Source organism: Canis lupus, chromosome 16 (assembly GCF_003254725.2).
Source record: "Canis lupus dingo isolate Sandy chromosome 16, ASM325472v2, whole genome shotgun sequence".
Lineage (NCBI taxonomy): Eukaryota > Metazoa > Chordata > Mammalia > Carnivora > Canidae > Canis > Canis lupus.
This window is the reverse complement of record NC_064258.1, coordinates 1,863,896-1,879,751: the sequence shown is the minus strand read 5'-3', so window position 1 is coordinate 1,879,751 and position 15,856 is coordinate 1,863,896. Positions and strand designations below refer to the sequence as shown.

Below are 15,856 nucleotides of genomic sequence, written 5' to 3'. Positions count from 1 at the left end.
ATGGATTGTAGTTTGCATTTTCCTCAGAGACTAAGTACCGACTGGGAGTAACTGACAAGCAGAATGTTCTCTGGCGGGGCTCTCACGGGGGCCTGCGCGGTGTTGGTCGGCCCGGATGTCCTCTGCCCGTGGTTCCTCAGGACCAGGGGAGGCAAGGGAGGCAAGGCTTAGAGGGAGCCCCGAACTGGGAAACGGTGCCTGGAACATCTGTGCATCTTGATGCAGCACTCGGCTCCCCACATCTGTCCTCTTCCTGGGTTTCCCCTGGTGGGGAAGGAAGCACGAGGCTCACACGCTTTCACCTCCCAGTGGGGAGCTCTGGGGGTGGGGAGAGCACCCACTTTTTGAACTTAGTTTTTTCCCCCACATCTTGGCTTTAATTGGGTGTTTAAACACCTCATAGGTCAAGCTCTGTGCCCCACCCTTGCCCCATTATAAAGCCTGAACCCGACCAGATCAAAGATGCCCTTTGTCACGTGACCGGGCGCCCGTCCAGTATTTCTGCTCAGAGAACCTGTGCTCACGACGTCGGCCAACAGGACCCACGAGGCATGTTTCAAATCCAAGTACAGAAAGCTTGTGTGTGCTGCTCAGAATCCCTGCTCTCTGATGCATCTGGGTCTGTGGGGGTCTTGAGCAGACCTCCCCTGGGCTCGAGGACCACGCCCCACCCAGCTGTTCACACGCGGGGAGGGCTGGGCGCTCCCACCAGGACAAACACTGTGGCTGGAAGCAGCTCCTTGTCCCGACGTCCTACCGGGGCCGCTCATCGACTGGGTGATCATGAAGGAATGGGCTCCGCTCACCTGAGTGCCAAGTGGGGGATGCACCTCTGAGGGCGAGCACCAAGGGGTGGCTGCCCTTCGGGAAGCAGCAGCAGCCAACTGAGCTTATGGCGCCGTCTCCCGGACAAACATCACTGAGTCCTTCCAAACCAGACGTGGCCCAGAACACGAGCAGCACAAACGAGATTGGCAGCTGACGCCAGGGCTGTTCGTTGCAAAAAAAGCAAAGTGGCAAATAACTTTTCCGACTGGCGTCGCTACGGCTGATGCAGCCTGGACCAGAGAGGCTTATCAGTGTTTGCATAACTGGAAAGAAAGGTGGGTGGGTTTGCTTTTAAAGATTTTATTTACTTGACACCACAAGCAGGGGGAGGGGCAGGGCTGGGAGAGGGAGAAGCAGGCTCCCTGTGGGGGACCGACACAGGGCTCAATCCCAGGACCCTGAGATCATGATCTGAGCCAAAGGCAGATGCTTAGTGGAATGAGCCACCCAGGTGCCCCAGAAAGGTAGGTTTTTAATTAGTTTCACATTAAATATTCTCACATCATGTAAATCACACCTGGAGCCGGTACTCCAGAAAAGGCAGCTGTACCCCACAGACGGATGACAGCGGTCAGTCTAGGAGCCAGCACCCCATGGCCTTCACGCTCCCCCTCCCAACCCCACTTAATCTTTACTTCAAAAAAGAAAACTAGCTTGGTCACACCCAGCACCTTGGTAGTGAGGAGCTTCTGACTGCGTGTCTAACCTCCCCTGGGGTTCCGCGCCGTAGCCAGCTGGGCCTGCCGTTACTTTATACACAGAGAAGGCAGCTCAGAGGCTCCGGTGCCAGGGGACCCGCCCGCCGCGGCCTCAGGATGCCAGCCTCGGTCGCTTGCGGGAATCTTTCACTAATAGGCAATACTGAAGTTACGATTAGACAAATTGTCAATTATAAATAGGCACGTGTTACGTAGCATACACAGATTATGTAATTATATATTCTATTTAAGCTTCACAGAATGACCAAGCATCCCGGGAGCTGAATGTGAGCGTGTTCTCCCATTAGAGACGCATCCCTTTTCTAAAATCAATCCGCGGACAGATCTGTACCATTGATGACCCAACAACAGGGGGAAGTTCAAGTATTCTTTATTCAAAGTTGAAAAATGTACCATACTGCATTATTGCAAAAATTCACTGGTACAAAACACTTTGCAGCTGGTGAGAAGGCAATAAAAAGTGGATTTTTAAACTCATTACTATAAATTATTCTTACAGTACTTTGCAAATTCAGAATTTCAAACTGCATTTTATTTTTCTAAATTGCCCACAGTACTCGAGGTTCCTGAAGCTAAGGCAGCTGTTCCAGAAAGGAGGAGGGGGAGGAAGAGGTAGCAGACGTCAAGGGATTTCCATCTCTCTTTCGATGCCCACGTACTTCAGGGCATCAGCCTGGCTGTATCTGAAACAGCAGGAAAAAGGAATGAGTGAGCATCCAGCACAGGGGGAGACCCACACAACCAAGCCGCTCCGCTCAGCGTGTGTGTTAAAACATCTACGAAGGCCCGCGTGCGGACAGGCCCGGCCGTGGGCGCTGCCTACGGCGGTGGCACTACTTCTACCGCAGGGGAGACGTGCCCACACCTGTCAGCACAGCCCCTCCCGCGCTTTCTCCCCGGCCTGCCCGAGAAGGCTCGGAAGGGGGGCGGGCATGCATCACGGTGGGAGGGCAGGAGACCGTACGTCGGGCCAGGAAAGCAGCCCCAGCCTCCAAGTGAAGAACCGGAACCTGGCAAACAGGAGGCCCAAGGTGCCCCCAAGGGAGCCTCGGCTGCTGTGCACACATGAAGGGGGGTGTCCTGGGCTCCCGTCATGTATGGTATCCAGCTCGCCCTCACCCCTGCAGCACATCCCCAAGAATAGGGCTACAACACATGGCTTGTTCCAGACAACTCTGCTCAAAAGCGAAGCTTCTAAATGGGACAAATACTCAGACATGGGATTTTATGCAGCTGAAACGTCCTCTGTTGCAATTTAAATATATGCTGTCAACCTCAAAGAGCTGGACCACACTGCCACCCAGACAGCTGGCGCGACTTCCCCCACAAGGACCCAGGCGGTGACCAGGAAGGATAATGCGCCAACCGTGCCTTAACCGTTAATACTAAATACGAACAATGTAGTAAGTACTTTGGCTAATAGTAAGGAGTCTCTAAATACACCAGGGTTAGAAACAACCTCTAGTAAAAGCATGCCGCACACCCTATGTGAATACAGCGTGATCACACGGACTTGAAAATGCACCTGCAGGCGGCCCAGCAGGACCGTGCACGCGGCGGCCCCCAGCTCCTCCCAGAGGGGTGAAGAATGGGGCCCTCCACGTCCCTGTGGCGTACAGGCACGCCTCAGTTTATTGCATTTTGCAAATAAATACTTTTTAAGCACTGAAGGTTTGTGGCAACCCTGCATCGAGCACACCTGCCAGTGCCATTTCCAACGGCATTTGCTCACTTCATGCCTGTCACTGTGGTCCTTCATTCTTACAGAATTTCAGACTTTATATTAGGTGATCTTGGATGTTACTACTGTAATTGTTTTGGGGCGCCACGAACTGCACCCTCCTGAGAAGACAGATCGGATGGACAGAGGTCATGTGCCCTGACTGCTGCACCGACCGGCTGTTCCCCCATCTGTCCCCCTCTCGTCCCTGAGACAACAATATTGAAGTAAGGCCGGTTAATAACCGTACAGGGGCCTCTATGTGTTCAAGTGAAAAACAGACCTGTGACCGATTTATTTGAGAGAGTGAGGAGGGGAGGGGCAGAGGGAGAGAGACGAGAGACTCTCAAGCAGGATCCCACTGTGTACAGAGCCGGATGTGGGGCTCCATCTCACGACCCTGAGATCATGACCTGAGCCAAAATGAACGGTCTGACGTTTAACCGGCTGAGCCACCCAGGCCCCCGTGTCTCTGCACACCAGCAGCAAGGCCCAGAGCTTCATCATTTCTAGTTTCTGATTTAAAGGGAAAGCGGCAGTGGTTCCCACAGGAGAGCACAGCAGGCACAGTTCCTTTAGGCCAAAGCCTAATCCAGAGCAAGGCCGACTCCCTTCAGATCTAGGACGGCTGAGAGGGGAGGAGGCTGCGGAAGGAAAGTCTGAGGCTGGGAGGCTGGTTCGGGAGGTTTAAGGGAAGCAGCCACCTCCACGACACAGAAGTGCAACATGAAGCAGCAGGTTTTCCAGAAGACCTAGCTAAGATAACCGATGAGGGTGCTGCACCAAACAACACATTTTCAGTGTAGACGAAACAGCTTCTACCAAAGAAGCTATCAGCTAGGACTTTCAGCCGGAGAGGAAAGGTCAGTGCCCGGCTGACCCTCTCGTGAGGGGCTAGTGCAGCTGGTGACGAGGCTGAAGCTGGTACTCGGTGACCATCCTGAAAATCTCAGCGTCCTTAGCGATGATGCTAAGTCGGCTGTGCCTGTGTTCTCCAAATGGAGCAACAAAGAAACAGCGAGACAACAGGACGAGGAGTGGAGCCCAGAGAGGGACTGAACGGCCGCGAGCGAGCTCAGCACCAAACGTGAACAGACGAGCAGGTGCTTCTCAGGGACCAGCCAAGAAAGTGGTTTCCCAAGTTGGCCTCCTCCTGGTGGACACGCTGTCAAGACGGTTGAAACTACAACCGAGGACTGGGAACACGACAGCGGCTTAGCTGGTGGACCCGGCCGGGCCCGAGGACACACTGTTCTGAAGGCGGCTCTCCGGGGGGTACCGTGCACCGAGCTGCATCGCCGGCTGCAGGGAACCGCTCGTGCTGGAAGAGCCACTAATGTGGCAAACTGCACGGCAGCACCAAGTCCATCCGCCAGCAGAAAGATTACAGTTCCTTTACCGCAGTGGTCGGGACCCAAACCCACAGTATCTGAGGTACGCCTGTATCTCAAATATACCCATTACTTGTGTAGCCTAACTACCCAGCCACGCCCCGACAACCAAAAATAAGTTCCTCTAAAAAGAGATCTGACAAAGAGTAAGAAAACAGCCTTTGTCCACAGCCCAGAGTCCAGGAAGATGAAGCCCTCAGGTCACACAGAAATATGCTGTTACCAACCTGTAATCAAAAAACAGCTCTTCACCGGTCTGGATGGCTCTCTTAGCAAAAATCCCTATCCTGTGATCGCCGTTAACCATCATAACTGGAGAGAGAGACACAGTATCAGTGAGTTGGATGAAGACAGGCCACGGGGAAGACCTGACTCACGCACAAAGTCCACGTCAGTCCCAGGCTGCTCCAGTCCCCCCTCCCTGGTCTGCAAGCAGTTCTGTTGGGGATTCGGACTCCATCGGCACCTACCTTTTGCATAGCAGTTTGGATTTACTGAGTGATTTGCAAAACGAATTTTGTTACCCTTGCGGGTTGCATCCACCACAAAATCTAAAAAGAAGAAAAAGTAAGTATAGTCCAGTGAATAGGTTCAGTCCTAGGTCTGTAAACACAAAGTTCTGACAATTCTGGAGACACCCCAGCCCTAGTTTCTTCAGGGCTTGCCTTTATAAAGCACAGGGTGTGCATTCTTAACTTCAAGAATAAGCATCTCACATTTAAAATACCTTTTTCATTGCACTCTCTGTGGAACATGTTCACAGAGACCTCACGCGACTGTCCCTGCCCCAAGTTAACCTGATGTTGGGAGTGAATCCCCACCCCCAGCAGCAACACCTACTGCGGCCTCACCAACCTGAGATCATCATCTAGAAACCAGCTTCCTATTCCCCCCAGGCCTCTGACAACAGGCAGGGGAGCCCCAGAGAAGCTGCACATCTGGGGGCTCGAGCCCCTCCCTCCCCAGGTCAGACGGAGCACTAAGGAGGCAGGGGACACAGCAGGGAGGCAGCAGCAGCACAGCCGCAAGCTCAGGCAAGCTCAGGGCAGCCGTCTGGAGTGGCCCCAGCCTGGCTGGCTTGCCAACAAACTGTGCCAGGGAGTCAGGGATCCCAGGAGCTCATAAGGAGAAGGGGCTCCTCGATGCGTCCCGGGGGCCCCCAAGTCAAACGTACCATTGTTCAAGTTGAAGAGAAAGCTGCACATGTATTTATCGTAGACTTTCCCTCTTCTGTCTGCTTCATCTTGAGAAATAATCTAAAAAGATAGGCAGAGGACAAGACCTGGATCAGGTGATCAGGACAACCTCAGACCCCCATGAGGAACCCCAACGAATGGTCCCTACGGCTGGTGTTGCTCCCCCATTCGGCCCACATGCTGGTGTCACAGGACCAGGGTCTTTTAAGGACTTCATTCTCACAGAGAAAGGAATCGTGCTGGCAGAAAGTGATTATTAACAAGTCTCTACTGAAGAGAAGAGACAAACTGGGTGGCTTAATTCCAAAATGAAGCCAGCCCGATGGCCGTTCCCTAACTCTACGACTGAAAGCCACAGGATGAAGGACACCGTCGTCTCTAGATCCTTATCCATCAGGCTGTGGACTGAGCAGGGCACACTCCACAGCACAACTCTTGTGGCCACGACTGAAGCGCTCATTTACCAAGCGAGCCACACCTACCAGCAGGAGTTAAGTCCAAGCTGAAAAGGCATTTTTTAAATTAATTCACTTCTCATCAGACCCAGTAGACTGGTCCAATGAAATCAATCCAAAACAAAGGAAGTTACTACACACGACACCCCCGAACCCATGTGGTTCGTACGTGCGGCGCCGCCCGGGGCTGGGTCCCCCTGCCTTACCTCTCCACAGTACTCCGAGATGAATTCATTTTTCTGCACAGGGTCTTTGATGAAAATCCCCCAGCCTGCCACGTCAGACGGTGCCAGCAGCAAGTGCTAGAGAAGGAAACGCACACAATCGCATCACCGAAGGAGAGCAAAGACGGAGAGTTAGCTACGTGACAGCCCAGAGCTGTCCTCAGCCAGGTCCCAAAGTCACACAACCCGCTGCCGCCAGCAGGAAAGCTCCGAGCGCGCTGCACCAGGGCCCGGCGTCCCAGGTATGGGACAACAGTGGTTTCTTTTGTAAATAAAGCGATCTCTGGTCATACTGTGGAGCAAATGAGACCCAAGTGGTTAAAGTATGCTATTTTCTGTCTCAGGAGTTCTACAAGACGCCCATAAAAGGCGTCAACGCGAACAGTTTCTGAACAAACTAAGAGGACCTGACAAGTGTGGGGGTGGGGGAGGAATGAGTCTTAGGACTGAGCAGGTGTGCCCTGGGGACTGTACCGCACATCACTGTGATGGGATGACTAACAACCTAGGGACGCCCGGGGGGCTCCGTGGTTAAGCATCTGCCTTCAGCTCAGGTCTGATCCCAGGGTCCTGGGATCGAGTCCCATGGGGAGCCTGCTTCTCCCTCTGCCTGTATCTCTGCCTCTCTGTGTCTCTCATGAATAAACAAAATCTTTAAAAAAAAAAAAAAAAGATCTGGACTCTTAAAACCACCGAGCCCCTGAGACCATCACAGCAAAAACAAAGATGCTGCCACGAACAGAACTACTGGTGGAAGGGCACTATGGGCCGCAGTGTGACCCCAGTCACATCCAAGGGCTCCTCAAGAACCTAAGATGCGCACATCACCCATATTTCCGGTGTCCCCCACGCACACCCCCACACTCATGGGCAGCACAGGTCCTGGCCGTCAGCAGCAGGGGGTCCGGGGGCCACAACACCTGGATCGGAGCTACTGCTCCTTTCTTTACCTAAAAGGAGTTTTGTGGTTATTCCTAACTCCCAGAGGTACCAGGACTAGTAAGCTGACACGCGCGCACTTAGGACGGGGCCTGCCATATATTCCCTGATCGTTGCTCTGACGGCTGACGTTTATCAACCGAAGCAGCAGCCCTGGGTCCACCCTAAAATAAGGTAGGGGACTTCCCCAGCAGGTGCCGGCAGTCTCTTCTGCTCAGTAAGAAACTTCCCAGGAGCTACGGTTACGAGCACCTGCCTGCAGCTCGCAGGCGCCGGTTCCAGAACCCCCGCTGCACTGTGTTCAAGATCATTAAAGAAACGGGAACAAAGTTCGCAGGAACTAGAGGGTCCCGTAGGAGATACTCATCTTTCTCTCTGCATGAAAGAGGCACCTTGAATATTGTGTGGTGATAAGGCGGGGGGGGGGGGGGGGGGGTGTCTGTTCTGATGTGACTGACTTCTGTGAACTAGAAAACTCCCCCACCCGGGTCTGATGCATCCAGGGCTGCGTGTCACAATGTCCTGCGCCTCGCCTCACGGCGGAGAAGGGACGAATGCCTAAGGGCATGCCCCCTGCCCCGCCCCCAGCCAGTGGGGCGGTGCGTACCTTCTTGGAGCCGCGCTGGATGCTGCAGTTCTTGCAGGACACGTTCTTGCTGTCCCAGTGGTCGGCGGCGCCGCACGTGAGGCACAGGTCGGGGTCGCACTCGCGCACGGCCAGGTAGCACGGGCACTGCTTCGTGTTGCACTGCGCTTTGCAGCGGCACCCAGGAAAGCGGTTTTGACCTTCAGGGACAGGGTGGTCCTCAGGCGGGAACCTCGTGGATCCCACCGCGCACAGCCCTGCGCAGCCCTGAGCCCTGCGAGCCTCGACACTGGGTCACCCCAGCCCCCCTGCTCCCCTCCAGCCTCGGACCAAGGAGGAAACTGAAGGCACAGGAGGTGTACCCGGTCACCCCCGAGCTCTCCATCCGGATCTGTTAGGCAGCACGTGTCCTGAAAGCCCTCTGGTTTAAACGACAGGTGTGAAGGCAGGGTTTGGTTTGGACTACGTAACAGTCACGGCTCTCGACCATCCCAAGGGCGCAGAGCTCTAGACGCTTCCTCGGTATCCACGCAGCTGTGCCCTCAGTACCCGCTCATGGCACTATGCTCACGCCCCACTGCGCTGACGCTTTCTGGGGGCCAGAGGACCTGGGGGCCACCTCCAGATGCCCTCCACGTTCTGTGCCAACTCTACTATGACTTAACTTCCATGATCCAGTTCTAACCTGCCCACAGACCCGCGCAGGCCCCTAGCACACAACCCCTTAATGGGGCCCCATAAATCCCTGTGGGGTAAATGCGTTTCCTAAAAAGGATACAACAAAGCAAGAGCTGCCATGGCCTTGTTTTGGCTTCCACAGGCTTTTGGTCAGCAATTTAAAACAGGAACTCAAAAATAAATAAATAAATAAATAAAACAGGAACTCACACAAGTCATCAAAACGAAATACTTACACTCTGAGCTACATTGACAAAACTTCTCACAAAAATTTTGTGCTATCACACAAGGGCACGAACTGTCACAAGGCTGCCGTGGATGGTCACAGGGTTGATAGTTGTAAACGTGGTTAGAGGAGCCGTCTGCGGAAGGAGAGCAGCGCGGGTCAATCCAGAGGCGAGGGAACACGACGCCCGCGAATCCGGCCTTCCCCGCCACCTGCGGGCTGCGGCACGTCCTCCACACTGTTTGTTCCGAGTGACTGGAGACGCCACCTCCCACCCCCAAGTGCCGGCCAAGGCCAGAGCACTGTCACCCCGGCCCCCAAACACTTCCGTAACTGACTGGCCACCCCGCGCCACCCACCCGGAAGTTACTCCGCAGACAGCCTCCCTCTAAATGGGCTTCGGGTACTGAAGTCAATTACATCAGAACATCCCAAACGCTAATCCAGTTACTATTCTCAAACAAATGAGCAGGCATTTTTAAGTTAATTATGAACGGAGGATGCTAACCCTTTTTCAGCTGTATCTTTCTGCAGTGTGCCGCCCACAACCTGCAAGACACAAAACAGAAGCCATCCTTGTGAGGCTAAGGAGTCGGGTCACGGCACAAACCCAACAGAAGCTGCCTGCGCAAGTCAATGCGTGCCCTGAACATAACCGCACTTTGGATCCAAGGACAGCCGGCCCCCGGCCGCCGGGTTAGGGCCACAGACCCCTCCCGCCACCCAAAATCTGCAAGTAACTTTTGACTCCCCAGAACTTACCTACTGCTAGCCTGTGGCCCATAAGCCCTACTGATGACTGGTTAGGACGGATTTTCTACGTCCTACGTATTCTATACTGTGTTCTTACAATAAAGCAAGCCAGAGAGAAGAAACTGTTGAGAAAATCCTGAGAAAATACATTTGCGGTATCAGAAAACCCATGTTAAGTGGCCCCGTGTTGGAGGCTCAGCTATGACCACGAGGAGGACTCACCCCAACCTGGGCTCCTGGGGATGGGAGGAGCCTGAAATAGTACCGTTTCTCTAATTCAGGCATCTTTAACCACTGACAGGGCTGTATGATCAAAATTCAACCAAGAAACTCAGCTGGACCTACCACAGCTAAGTTCTTCCGGTTCTAAATTAGCCACCTCCCGAAAGAAAGGGGACATGAGCGGGTGCACAGCTGCGGAGTGCAGTCCTGCACCCCTAGTCGCGGGTGTGGGGGGGCAGGCGGTGTGGTGGGCAGCTCCTCACACAAACCCAAGCGGCCGCGCTCCCTCCTCCCTCAGCGCCCCCGCTTCCAGGGGCGTCAGCGGGGCATCTGTCAAGAACAGACGCCCGGGTGGCCCAGTGGTTGAGCATCTCCCTTTGGCTCAGGGCCTGATCCTGGAGTCCCGGGATCGAGTCCCACATCAGACTCCCTGCAAGGAGCCTCCTTCTCCCTCTGCCTGTGTCTGCCTCTCTCTGTCTCTCGTGAATAAATAAATCTTAAAAAAAAAAAAAAAGAAGTGACTCGCATGAAGAAAATTCAGGCTCCTGGGACTCCAAGCAGCTTGGTGCTCCCATCACCCTCAACACCGCACGCAGGGCACGGGTTCGGTTCGTGCAGGTGGGGCCTGTGGTCAGCAGCCAGTGCAGAGGTTCCCTGAACTGAAGGGCAGCGCGGTGAGCGTCGCTGTCCCGACTCCCCGCACCCCAGGCCACTGCAGGCAGAGGAACAGACTGGCGAGCGAGCGTGTGCGGCCACATGACTCTGGCATCCAACCCACAGCAGAAGCCACCCACCCAGCCTTACCGGTGTTTCCTCTTCTTCTTCCTTGGGGGGGTGTCCACGTCCTCGGCCGGGGCTGGAGCAATGATACTCGATTCTTTGACACGGAACTCATACACCTAACAAGAGGTGTGGTCACAGGGCTGTGAGCACTGGCAGCTCCGGCAAAGCGCCCCAGACCCGCCCCTGCTGGAAGCTTCTCTGGCCTCTCCGTGCTGCCAGGGGTGGGGGTGCTACCAGGGGCTGGGCCACTCTCAGTAGGCGCCCGAGGCTGACCTGACCCTACTGGGCTGCAGACTCACCCCGACATATCCATAGTCGTTAGAATCGTTTTCATTCAGGTCCCTCCCAGTGGAAAACACCACCAATTGACTTCTTTTTCGGGACATGAGCAGGAGCACAAGAGGAACCGAGAACGGTCTGTTTGGACAGTGACTGCTCATCCCCCATCTCAAGCTCTCAAACTGCGGTGTCAGACATGCTCACCTGCCGACAAGTCTTGGTCCCGATGAGCCTGGCAATGGCACAGAAATTGTCATAGTAGGTACCGATGAGCACCCGGAACATGGAGGCCTCAGCGCCGCTCCACTCCACGTTCTCGGGAGGCTCAATGTTTGGCTTCATCTTTATTGGCGTTTGACACCGAGAATTTGCTTCTGGAAAACCAAAGTGAAGCACTGGTCAAGAAAGGACGACTAGAGTCAATAAGTAAACCTCAGGGCTGTGCTGAAGAAAAGAGCAGGAAGCGACTTGTGCTGAGAATAAACTCAGCCGGGAACCATCTGCAAGTCTCCCGTGGAGCTCAGGGCTGGTTCCCTTTGACACAACCTTCTAAGATGCTGAGGGGGCGCCTGGCTGGCTCACAGGCGGGGGGCTCGTCAGGGCAGCACGTGACCCTGGATCTCGGGGTCCTGAATTCAAGCCTCACGCTGGGTGTAAAGCTTACTTAATACAGAAATTTTAAATCAAAATGAAAGCTGAGGAGTATCTCCCGTTGCTACTCAGGATGCGAGTTGTGGGTTGAATGGACATGGAAAACCCCAGCAGCAAAACACTGGTCGGGAGTTCCCACGGGCTCTTCTAACCAAAACCACCCCCAGCACAGCCACAGGATTGACCAGAACGATGCCCTGTCTCAGAGAGACGGAGAAGGACGACACACCGCATCGCTGACCTTCCAGTAGCCGGGCAGGCGGTCTGCACAGGCCAGGCTGGGGTTGGGGTCGGAGTGCGGGGTCGGGGTGAGGGCAGAAGGCAGCTCCACACCCCCGAGGGAGTTCTCTGGCTTCGGCCCTCTCCTCACAGCGAGCACTAACCCAGGGAGCCGAGTTCCGATCCCTCCTGCACCCGCGGCGGATCTCACCCGAGGAGCTGGAGGTCTCGTCCTTCTTCTCCTCCTCCTCCTTATCGTTGTTCTCCCCGCCCGTCTCAGTCCCCGCTTCCCTGTCACTGTCCGTGTCCTTGGACTCCAGCACATTAATGGTGGGGGTGCTGGGCCGGCTGCTATTGTTGGGAAGCCGGCCTCTCCTGCGGCCGCCGGGCCGCTTGGGCGGGGTCTTGATGCGCTCGGCAGTGAGGGCAGCCGCAAACTCCTTTGCTCCCTCCTACAAAGTGAAAAATGGAGATATCAAAGTCAAGTTCTTAGACTCATTTTGCTGCATGAGAAAAAAAGGACTGCATAAAGCAAGTTAGTCAATAAATTTATCACATTATCCACTTTTACAAACCATCGTTTGCCTATCTCGATGCTCTTGGTTTTCTATCTGCTTTTGACAGTTTGGAACTTTCAGAAAGGTCAGTGTAGATTCTCTGCGCTACAGGAGTATGACATCACGCAAGATGACTCCATGTGAACTTGTGGGCAACACTAACTGATTACAAGTTAAAATGTAATAAAATACTTAAAAATATGTAAGCCTCTTTAAACATGAACTTTCATGAGAAGATTCATAGCTAATGTGCATCCAGAGTCAGACTTTCCTATTTTAGGTTTTCTTAAGATACCTCTCTCTGATAATATTGAAAGTACACAAGAAGAATACAGAACATAGAAGCATGCCAGACTTGTCGCTTCCTGTCTTACTGTTTATTCAAACATCCAATTTTTGCCCCGTGACGGATGCACAGCCCCCAGAAGTCGTGAAAGGAGCTTGCAGAGGGAGGCTGTGAGCAGGACATTCTGCATCAGCACATCCGATAATCCAGTCTTACAGAGTATGAACAACAGCAAGATCGTGGATTATAGAGAGACCACAGAAACCTCTTAGACGAGCCAAATAAAATTCTGCCTTGTAGAGAGTATTATAAAATAGTGCTCAAGAATTCCAGGTTCAGTGGCAGGAGAAGGGAGAAGTTTGAGAGCAGCCAACAGTTTTACACTTCATTCTACAGAAACCAAATTGCTTAAAAATAGGATACCTTCTGCAGGTGCCATTCAATGAATCTTCTGTCCAAAATCCAACAGGCAATATATACCCGTTTAGTTCCTAGGTAGGAGTGGCTTGGTTCAAAGAGGGGAAAGGGTAAAAATAAGATAGTACCTGTAAAAAACAACTTTTCTACCTCCTATTCTCCTAAACCCTTACCTTTTCTCCATCATTTAAAAAAAAAAAAAATCTGTGGGACCTACTAGCTGACTCAAACTACCATAGGTCTAGATCTCGAGAGCGGCCAGGCTCTGAGGAAGGCTCAGGAAGTACTGCCTACAATTACCGAGCTTCTGGGGCCTGAGTGACTACCTGTGCTGCTCACTCTCACAGACTTGGTGGCAGGTGTAAGAGTCCTTGATCCTCAAGGCCCTGAAAGGTTGCGGAACAGACTAACACAGACAGACAAAGGATACGGGATTAATGGAGGCCTGCAATGTGCAGTACACAGCAGCTAGGAAGGAGACCGCCCGGGTGAGGATCTCTGCCTAGAGTATGGCCGAGGCACAGGAGCAACAGTGCCAACGCTGCCTTCATGGACCTCGCCACAGTTCACCACAAAACTCCTCAAATGCCCTCTGGATCACGCAGCACCCGAGCTTACCAAGTGCTGGTAACACTGTGGTCCACAAGGTTTGTTGTCTAGAGCGGTTTCTGTGTTCTTCCGCTTGTAAGTATTGGGTGTTGCATGAAATGCTGCAAAATAAACAGAAAACATCCATGTATAATTATATTTACTTTTTCATCTCCACAGTTTCAGTGGAAAAAGCCAATTAATACATTAGAAACTTGCCAATATATTGTTTCCATAACAGAACCTTCCTTCAAAGCTCTCACTGAATCATCTCCATGTTCTCCCTAGACTCAGTGGAACACCGCCACTCCCTCTCCACCAGCCCCTAACCAGGGAGGAAACAGTAAACTCTGGAATAATTAGTCATTGCCCACTTTTCTCCTTACAAGCATAACTGATGCACGTAACTCTAAACTCTCATTACGAACATTAAAAGAAATCTCTTTAAACATTTATTTAGTCTTTAATATATCCATAGAAACAACTGATATATACCCTCTACAAGGAAATCAGATTTCCTATTTTTACCAAAAGAATTCGGATATCTACAGTTTCTTGATTTCTAAAGAAAGGTTAGTAATCAGCTTGTCAAAATGGAGAAATAAAGGACAGCACTTGTTAAAAACTAGTTTTTATTTTATTTTTTTTAATTTTTATTTATTTATGATAGAGAGAGAGAAAGAGAGAGAAGCAGAGACATAGGCAGAGGGAGAAGCAGGCTCCATGCACCGGGAGCCTGATGTGGGATTCGATCCCGGGTCTCCAGGATCGCGCCCTGGGCCAAAGGCAGGCGCCAAACCGCTGCACCACCCAGGGATCCCAAAAAACTAGTTTTTAAAAGTAAAGAGGACAGGGTGCGCCTGGGCAGCTCAGTCTAAGCAGCTGACTCTTGATTTTGGCTCAGGTCATGATCTCAGGGTCATGGGATGGAGTCCGGCGTCAGGCTCCACGCTCAGCGGGGAGTCTACTTCTCTCCGTCTCCCTCTCCCTCTCCACCTCCACTTGCACAGTCTCTCTAAAATAAATCTGTAAAAATAAAGAGGACAAGGGCGCATCTGGCTGACTCAGTTGGAAGAGCATGCAGCTCTTGAACTCAGGGTCATGAGTTCATGGTGTGGAGACTAAATAAATAAACTTTTAAATAAATAAAGAGGACAGCCTCAGACTACTGAAATTCCATTTCTCCAGATCAGACAAAATTCAAGAATCTAGTGAGAGCTTGCAGTCACTACCCTTCTCTAGGAAACACGTGGTCACATAAAACAGGTTCTAGAAAGAAAAGTCTCTGAAACTTAAAATCCCCAAATAATGTGATAACAAAAAGATTCAAATTCTAGTACACGGGTGAACCAAGTGTGAATGCACAGAGGTGAGAACTTGCAGAAACCCTCGAGAAAGTCTGCTTCCAGCTACCAAGGCAAATACTAGAAATGCCCTGCTCAGAATTACACAAGATGAAAATATATCTTAATTTAGATAAAAACAGGTGACATATTCACAAAACCATTTTAAAAACCTCTGCAGCAACACCCGGGTGGTTCAGTCGGTTAAGCACCTAACTTGTGATTTCAGCTCAGGTCCTGATCTGGTGAGTCTTGGGCTCCGTGCTCAGTGCAGAGTCTATTTGAGATTCTCTCCCCCTGCCTCTGCCCCTCCTCCAACTCAAGCACATGCTATGCTCTCTCTCCCCCAGCCCCCCAAAAAATCTTAAAAAAAAAAAAAGTCTGTAACTTAAATGAGAAATACAGACTGATGAGGGAAATAAGGGAAAAAAAGACAAAACTATGTCTCTGAAGTAGAAATTCAAGGTTCAAATTTTGTTTCAAGTATGTATTAGATTTCCCTGGAATGAGAGACTGATGCCACGACTAATTTCACAATGGATTACGTTTCTGAACACGTGAGGACCTCTAAAATACAAAGTCTGAGCGCGGAAAAGGTTATGGTCACATCAGCAGCAAGGAATTCCATCAATCCAAAAAACAAGTTCGTTCTCAGCCAGTTAGCAGCACAAACTAAGTGATATCAATTTGGCAAAATTCATTTTTAGTGTGTATGTTCCCCTATTTATAGGCTGACGTTCTGGATTTCACCTGATTCAGTGAATAATACAAAGGCACATATGTATCTATACACACA

General features: G+C 51.9%; 1 protein-coding gene across 13 annotated transcripts in view; it reads right to left on the bottom strand.

Annotated features, from left to right (window-relative positions):
• Positions 1 to 1,901: 1,901 nt before the first annotated feature.
• Positions 1,902 to 15,856, bottom strand: part of EZH2 (enhancer of zeste 2 polycomb repressive complex 2 subunit) — a 65,643-nt gene continuing 51,688 nt past the window's right edge. For all 13 annotated transcript variants that reach the window (XM_025433739.3, XM_025433743.3, XM_025433742.3 and 10 more), the window contains 12 exons: positions 13,748 to 13,839; positions 12,081 to 12,321; positions 11,204 to 11,373; positions 10,742 to 10,836; positions 9,471 to 9,511; positions 8,973 to 9,098; positions 8,080 to 8,258; positions 6,516 to 6,611; positions 5,833 to 5,914; positions 5,129 to 5,209; positions 4,886 to 4,970; positions 1,902 to 2,230 (listed from right to left, as the gene is read on the bottom strand). In XM_025433739.3, coding sequence (XP_025289524.1) covers positions 2,170 to 2,230; positions 4,886 to 4,970; positions 5,129 to 5,209; positions 5,833 to 5,914; positions 6,516 to 6,611; positions 8,080 to 8,258; positions 8,973 to 9,098; positions 9,471 to 9,511; positions 10,742 to 10,836; positions 11,204 to 11,373; positions 12,081 to 12,321; positions 13,748 to 13,839 — 1,349 coding nt within the window. In that variant the 3' untranslated portion in view covers positions 1,902 to 2,169. The remainder of the gene's footprint in view (positions 2,231 to 4,885; positions 4,971 to 5,128; positions 5,210 to 5,832; positions 5,915 to 6,515; positions 6,612 to 8,079; positions 8,259 to 8,972; positions 9,099 to 9,470; positions 9,512 to 10,741; positions 10,837 to 11,203; positions 11,374 to 12,080; positions 12,322 to 13,747; positions 13,840 to 15,856) is intronic.